This window comes from Berghia stephanieae, chromosome 11, assembly GCF_034508935.2.
Source record: "Berghia stephanieae isolate SIO BIC M18660-M18661 chromosome 11, UCSD_Bste_1.3, whole genome shotgun sequence".
NCBI lineage: Eukaryota > Metazoa > Mollusca > Gastropoda > Nudibranchia > Aeolidiidae > Berghia > Berghia stephanieae.
Genome location: NC_088370.1, coordinates 42,469,726 through 42,477,225, shown reverse-complemented (window position 1 = coordinate 42,477,225; position 7,500 = coordinate 42,469,726). Strand labels below are relative to the sequence as shown.

General features: G+C 35.0%; 1 protein-coding gene across 12 annotated transcripts in view; it reads right to left on the bottom strand.

The window, feature by feature from the left end:
- The window catches only part of LOC144957107 (uncharacterized), a 75,362-nt gene that overhangs the window by 54,049 nt on the left and 13,813 nt on the right, over positions 1-7,500 (bottom strand). For all 12 annotated transcript variants that reach the window (XM_078888084.1, XM_078888082.1, XM_078888077.1 and 9 more), the window contains 2 exons: positions 1,838-2,024; positions 415-569 (listed from right to left, as the gene is read on the bottom strand). In XM_078888084.1, coding sequence (XP_078744210.1) covers positions 415-569; positions 1,838-2,024 — 342 coding nt within the window. The remainder of the gene's footprint in view (positions 1-414; positions 570-1,837; positions 2,025-7,500) is intronic.

Genomic DNA, 7,500 nt, shown 5'->3' with positions numbered 1-7,500 from the left:
TGGAACAACTACAAAAGACTTCTACGTCATGGCACAAGACCGAAGGGCTAGAGCTCAGCTGGTCGCTGGATCGGATAAGTGAGTTAAAAAAAGTGAGCTTTTATATAGCGCAATATCCACTAAATGTGCTCAAAGCGCTTCACAAAGGGTCCCTGACTAACAGCAACACGTAACATGTAGAACGAACATGATACCTGTTAGGCAATATTACCATTTTTTTTGTAACAGAAACACCGCTGTTAACGGCCAGGTACTCATTTTACACCTGAGTACGGTGAGATAATTTGAGTAAAGAGCCTTTTCCAAAGACTCAACTATGCGCCAAGCGAGGCTCGAACACAGGACCTTAAGATCCAAAAGAGAGTGTCATACTACAAGATCACATAGCCGTACTAAGTAAGACACGATACATACCATGATTATACAAACTGTCTCTCTTTAATAAATTGACTATCCTAAACTTGTAAGTGATGCCTGGAACAACGTTGGTGACCCGGAAGTAGTACCATTGGGTGTGCCTGGCGGTGTAAAGGTCAGACTTCAAGACTAGCTCATACTCAAATTGGCCTCTGGGTGATAGAAATGTAAAATTAGGTTTTTCATACGGTCAGTGCTTATGTCAAAAAATTGAAAATAACAGCGTCAAAATAGATAAAATACCTAAGCACAGAACGTTTCCAGCTCAAAACCTTCTTCATGAACAATAACAACAACAACAAAAATAATACACAAAAAAACAACAATAACTTCTTTTTTTTTTTAATATAAGACGAATCAATTTTGACCTATGATAACAATCACATTTTTTCAAATGAGTATTTCATTCTCTACACGAACGTACCACACCATTCAGTAAAAACATTCTAAAGATAACAAGTATAGACATTTATATAGCGCATTTCCAAGGATTGACCATGTTCAATGCGCATCACAATATTTCATTACAATTTTTATTCTCATAGTAGGCTATATTAAACCATATTTCAATTTCAGACAGTACCAGTAGCGAGGTAGAGTTCTTTTTATACTAACAGTCTTACACTCTCACTCTACAGCCAGTTACTCTTTCACACTTGGATCGAGTGTGGTAAACAAACAATTTGTGACCCTCCGTCTCCAAACGGTATTATGTCGTAATGATTCAGACCCCAGAAAGTGAATTTAGAGATAGACTGATGAGAAATTGGACATTAGAAGTTTTTGTAAAGCAAAAAATAGTATTTATACTCCATCATAACGTAGAGAAATTATACCCAAGTTTGGTATTTCGGCAATAAATTCAATTTCCCTAACCAAGTGTATCCCGACATAATACCGCTTTGAGACGGGGGGTAACATTTATGATACGTGCCTTACCCAAGGACACAACTTTTGGATCAGAGGAATACATGGTCACTGTCCCAATCCTACCAATGAACAACGCTTAAAATATCTTTTGCATTTTGTGACAAGACAAGAGACGGTAAAAATTGAGCTTTTTATATAGCGCAATATCTACTAAACGTGCTCAACGCGCTTTACAAGGGGTCCCTGGCCAACAGCAACACTTAACATGTAGGACGGGCATGGCGCCTGTTAGGCGATATTACAAATTTTTTTTCGGACAAAAACAACGCCGTTGACGGTCAGGTACTCATTTTACACCTGAGTATGGTGAGAGAATGTGAGTAAAGAGTCTTTTCCATGGACTCAACTATTCGCTGATCGAAGCTCGAACCCAGGACCGTCCGATCCGAAAGCGAGTGTCATACCACTAGACCACATAGCCGCATTGCTAAGCCAGCGGAGTCACTACAGGACGCCCTACAGTATATTATAACAGTTGACTTGTACTTACATTCTCCTGGCTTGACGTAGATTGCCACACTCGAACCGGGATTCGAACGCGAGGGAGGGACAACATCCCTCAGGCACCGACAAGGCACTGAAGTCACGCGGGCTTCTCTCGGAGTCAAAGGTCACTTGGATACCTCTCCATTTGCCCTTATAAGGTGTCACTTGATTGTCTATCGTTTGGCTGGAGGCTGGTAAGAAAAATGTAGAAAAAGAATAGACATAAATACTCTAAAACAGTCGTAACGTCACTTCCTTCCTAATGACGCATGGTAACTTAGTAACACTGGCTCTAAACTATCGGAACAATGGCGGACGCCCGTATGAAATATTTCTCCGGCGAGCATAAAAGCGTTTCCAGAGGAAAAAAAACACATAAATTTGATCATGTTTTGACGTTTACACATTCTGATCACAAGGCATATGAAAAGGGAATGAAAAGTTCTAGCCAGCATGAAGAATAAAAAGTAATGATTTTCTTTGTTTAGAACCAAGATGGCCGCCGTTGCCGGGTGGCGTGACATCAGACTACTGCATCCTATTAATAAACCATTGCTTAACTTTGTCCAGAGACAAGTTACCGCCTTGTTATCAAAGACTGAAAAAACACGTAATAATAATAATAATAATAATAATAATAATAATAATAATAATAATATATAATAATAATAATAATAATAATAATAATATATAATAATAATAAATAATAATAATAATAATAATAATAATAATAATAATAATAAATAATAATAATAATAATAATAATAATAATAATAATAAATAATAATAATAATAATAATAATAATAATAATAATAATAATAATAATAATAATAATAATAAAATAATAATAATAATAATAATAATAATAATAATAATAATAATAATAATAATAATAATAATAATAATAATAATAATAATAATAATAATAATAATAATAATAATAATAATAATAATAATATATAATAAAATAATAATAATAATAATAATAATAAGAAGAAGAAGAAGAAGAAGAAGAAGAAAAGAAGAAGAAGAAGAAGAAGAAGAAAGAAGAAGAAGAAGAAGAATAAAAATAATAATAATAATAATAATAATAATAATAATAATAATAATAATAAATAATAAAATAATAATAATAATAATAATAATAATAATAATAATAAAATAATAATAATAATAAAATAAAAATAATAAAAAAAAGATAAGAAGAAGAAGAAGAAGAAGAAGAAGAAAAGAAGAAGAAGAAGAAGAAAAGAAGAAGAAGAAGAAGAAAAGAAGAAGAAGAAGAAGAAGAAGAAGAAGAAGAAAAAGAAGAAGAAGAAGAGAAGAAGAAGAAGAAGAAGAAGAAGAAGAAGAAGAAGAAGAAGAGAGAAAAAGAAGAAGAAGAAAAGAAGAAGAAGAAGAAGAAGAAGAAGAAGAAGAAGAAGAAGAAGAAGAAAAGAAGAAGAAGAGAAGAAGAAGAGAAGAGAGGAGAAGAAGGAAGAAGAAGAAGAAGAAGGAAAGAAGAAGAAAAGAAGAAGAAGAAGAAGAAGAAGAAGAAAGAAGAAAAGAAGAAGAAGAAGAAGAAGAAGAAGAAGAAAGAAGAAGAAGAAGAAGAAGAAAAGAAGAAAAGAAGAAGAAAGAAGAAGAAGAAGAAGAAGAAGAAGAAGAAGAAGAAGAAGAAGAAGAAGAAGAAGAAGAAAGAAGAAAGAAAGAAGAAGAAGAAGAAGAAGAAGAAAGAAGAAGAAGAAGAGAGAAGAAAAGAAAGAAGAAGAAGAAGAAGAAGAAAAGAAGAAAGAAGAAGAAGAAGAAGAAGAGAAAGAAGAAGAAGAGAAGAAGAAGAAGAAGAAGAAGAAGAAGAAGAAAGAAGAAGAAGAAGAAGAAGAAGAAAGAAGAAGAAGAAGAAAGAAGAAAAGAAGAAGAAGAAAGAAGAAGAGAAAAGAAGAAGAAGAAAGAAAAAAGAAGAAGAAGAAAGAGAAGAAGAAGAAGAAGAAGAAGAAAGAAGAAAGAAGAAGAAGAAGAAGAAGAAGAAGAAGAAGAGAAGAAGAAGAAAGAAGAAGAAGAAGAAGAAGAAGAAGAAGAAGAAAAGAAGAAGAAAGAAGAAGAAGAAGAAGAAGAAGAAGAAGAAATAATTAATACTGATAAAATAATTAAATAAATAAATGAAAAGCTAAATAAATAAACAAATGAATAAATATATTTAAAAATCCGTATATGAATAAATAAATAAATTAATTAATAAGAAAATGAATTAAAAAATTAGAATAAATTAAATAAATCTATAAAAAAAGACTAAACAAAAAAAAAAAAAAAAAAAACATTAAAAAAAAATAAAATAAAAGGCAAGAGAACAAAACTAATCTAGGAAAATAAACAGAATAATTGTACGGTGAAGGCGGATCATGACGTCACTTTGAGTGCATGTGTCCGGACAGACACCTGGCATCAACATTCCTTTACACTACAGGAACACCTCTCGTCAACAATAACAGGACGTGTTTATCCTGGGGTTATCGGGTACAGACTTAAGGGATATTCACATGTACCGTAAACCATTGCCGTGTTACGGCCGTTTTTGAAAGGGTCAGGTCACATTTTATTGTCCAGAAAAATCAAAATTAGTTACAGTGAAATACATAATCAGTCGCATGGTGAAAAGGTTTGAACTGCAAATTGGCAAGTTTAGTTAGAAGGTCAATTTTTATCCAAAATGAGTTCTTGTCATAAATGATTAAATCAACCATGTTTGTACATTTCCGGGAAATATCAGAGTTTATTTTCATTTCTAAATATTTTTGACAACTAGTCAAATTGAAAAAGTATGAAATTTGAGAAAAGTTGCTGGATACCTTTACAATATACATCTGACCATAACTTCATGAAAAATCACCCGATTTACTTCAAATCAGGATTAAAAGGCTCTGGGGAGCATATTCTTTCAGAAAATGAAAAAAAAATGCAAATCCAAAATTTTTACCTTTCAACTGATTATGTCATATACTGACAATAAATAAACTCAACCTGCCGGAAATAAAATACTAAATCAAGAAATCTAAGAATCCTCGGGTTCGAGGCATTGTGTCCTTTTTTGCAGGTCTGATAACCTAATGGATATGACTGGCCTCATTATGGTAATGGAAACACTCCCAAACCAACGCAAGGTATTTCCATCATAACGACAACAACGACGACGAAGAAGAGGAAGTAGTAGTAGGAGTAGTAGAAATAGTATAAGTAGTAGCAGTAGTGGTGGTAGTGGTGGTGGTAGTAGTAGTAGTAGTAGCAGTAGTAGTAGTGGTAGTAGTAGTGGTAGTAGTAGTAGTAGTAGTAGTAGTAGTAGTAGTAGTAGTAGTAGTAGTAGTAGTAGTAGTAGTAGTAGTAGTAGTAGTAGTAGTAGTAGTAGTGGTGTGTGGTGGTGGTGTAGTGGTGGTGGTAGTATAGTAGTAGTAGAGTAGTAGTAGTAGTAGTATGTAGTAGTAGTAGTAGTATGTAGTAGTAGTAGTTAGTAGTAGATAGTAGTATAGTAGTATAGTAGTAGTATAGTAGTAGTAGTAGTAGTAGTAGTAGTAGTAGTAGTAGTAGTAGTAGTAGTAGTAGGTAGTAGTGTAGTAGTGTAGTGTGTGGTGGTAGTAGTAGTAGTAGTGTAGTAGTAGTAGTAGTAGTAGATAGTAGTAGTAGTAGTAGTAGTAGTAGTAGTAGTAGTAGTAGTAGTAGTAGTAGTAGTAGTAGTAGTAGTAGTAGTAGTAGTAGTAGTGTAGTAGTAGTAGTAGTAGTAGGTAGTAGTAGTAGTAGTAGTATAGTATAGTTAGTAGTAGTAGTAGTAGTTGTTGTTGTTGTTGTTGTTGTTGTGGTGTAGAAGAAGAAGAAGAAGAAGAAGAAGAAGAAGAAGAAGAAGAAGAAGAAGAAGAAGAAGAAGAAGAAGAAGAAGAAGAAGAAGAACAACAACAACAACAACAACAACAACAACAACAACAACAAAAACAACAACAACAACAACAACAACAACAACAAGACATTTAAGGGGTCCCTGGAGCTCAATAGAGAAAGAGCACTCGTGTTACAAGCAAGGTTATAAATTTCGATTCTCGAAGCAGCAGCATATTACTTTTTGTTGATTCATCAATTCAACAAATCAGTGAAAGGGTAGCTGGATCTGTTAGCTCTGGCAGCAGCCTCTTATGGTTCTCACACTACTATATTATGACGATCGACCCAATCAGCAAAGTCTAGTCCGCATTCGTGCACCGTCGCAAACCCGCCGGGTAGCATCGTCACAACACACCGTTCGACTAGATGCTCTGCCGTCTCAGGTTCTTGCTCACAGCGGGTACATATTGGACAGGTAGAAAGACCCCACCGATGAAGCGCATTTGCCGTTAGGAAGTTCTTTGTGATACACTACTAAAAGTATCAATCCTTTGGTCACTGTGCGTTTAACACTATAGAAACCGAACAAACTCCGGTTCCATGAATGTTTATGCCCCGAGAGGGCAGCGGTGGAGATTGGGCTTTAGACAGGGTCAATCTGTACTCTTCAATCCTCGTTGTTGATCTGGGGGGTGGGTGGGGTGGGGGTGGAGGGGAGGAGAGATTTAATGGGCTGTCAAAAACAGGATTTATACTGGCTTAAATGACAATGGCCCGGGTAGTTAACATGGGTTTATATGAGGTGTGACACATTATTTCATTGGGAAGAAATATTATAGAAATTATAATATTATTTAGATATGGCGGGTGGTAGATAGATAAAGACGAGGAAGAAGAAGAGAAAAACAAAGAAGAGAGTAGAATGGGTAGAAGGAGTGAGAAAATCAAAAAGGTTAACATTAAAAACTGACCTCAACTGGGATTTTTTTGTATATTGCGTGTATTTGTGTGTGTGTGTGTGTCTGTGTGTGTTTGTGTGTGTGTGTGTGTATGTGTGTGTTTAGTCTTTTTATTTGTTTTGTTTTGTATTTTACTCGGATTCTTTAATTCTCCTGTCTTTGTTTTTTTTTTTTTTGTTTTATGTTTTTGTTGTTGTTTTTTTTTTTGTGTTTTTCTTTTTTTTTTTTTGGGGGGGGGAGTGGGGGGGGGGGGGGGAGCGGAAGGGGGAAGAGGAGTGTTTTTGACTTTGTTTTTTTTTTAATTTATAAATTGAGAAAAAGCGTATGAAAATAAATTTTGGGATTGCAATTATTATGTTCTTTACGGCATTTTTTTTCCCTTCTCACAACCCCATGCCCCATTACAACCGCACTCCCCCCCCCCCCCCAACCCCCACCCCCACCCTGTCTGGGCTCCTTCTTCATTTCCCGCGCGGGATCGTAGTGACAATTGATTGATTTCGTCTTGAGGCTAAGTAAATTGTTTACATAAAGGCCTAGGTTACAGGATTGCGTACAACATTATTACGCGAGACAGTTGTTTGTGAGAGATTATCACCTCTCGTTACTCTCAAAGTGAATGCTAAGCTACAAAAGCTGTGAACTGTAAAGAAAAATAATATGAATGCGTTTTTATATAGCGCAATATCCACTAATGTGCTCGAAGCGCTTTACAACGGGTCCCTGGCCAACAGCAACAGTTAACAGTAAAGGGCGGGACATGACGCCTGTTAGGTGATATTGCATTTGGGGGGGGGGGGGGCAGAGGGCATAGCTGTTAATGGCCAAGTACGCATTTTACATCGGAGTACGGTGAGGGAATGT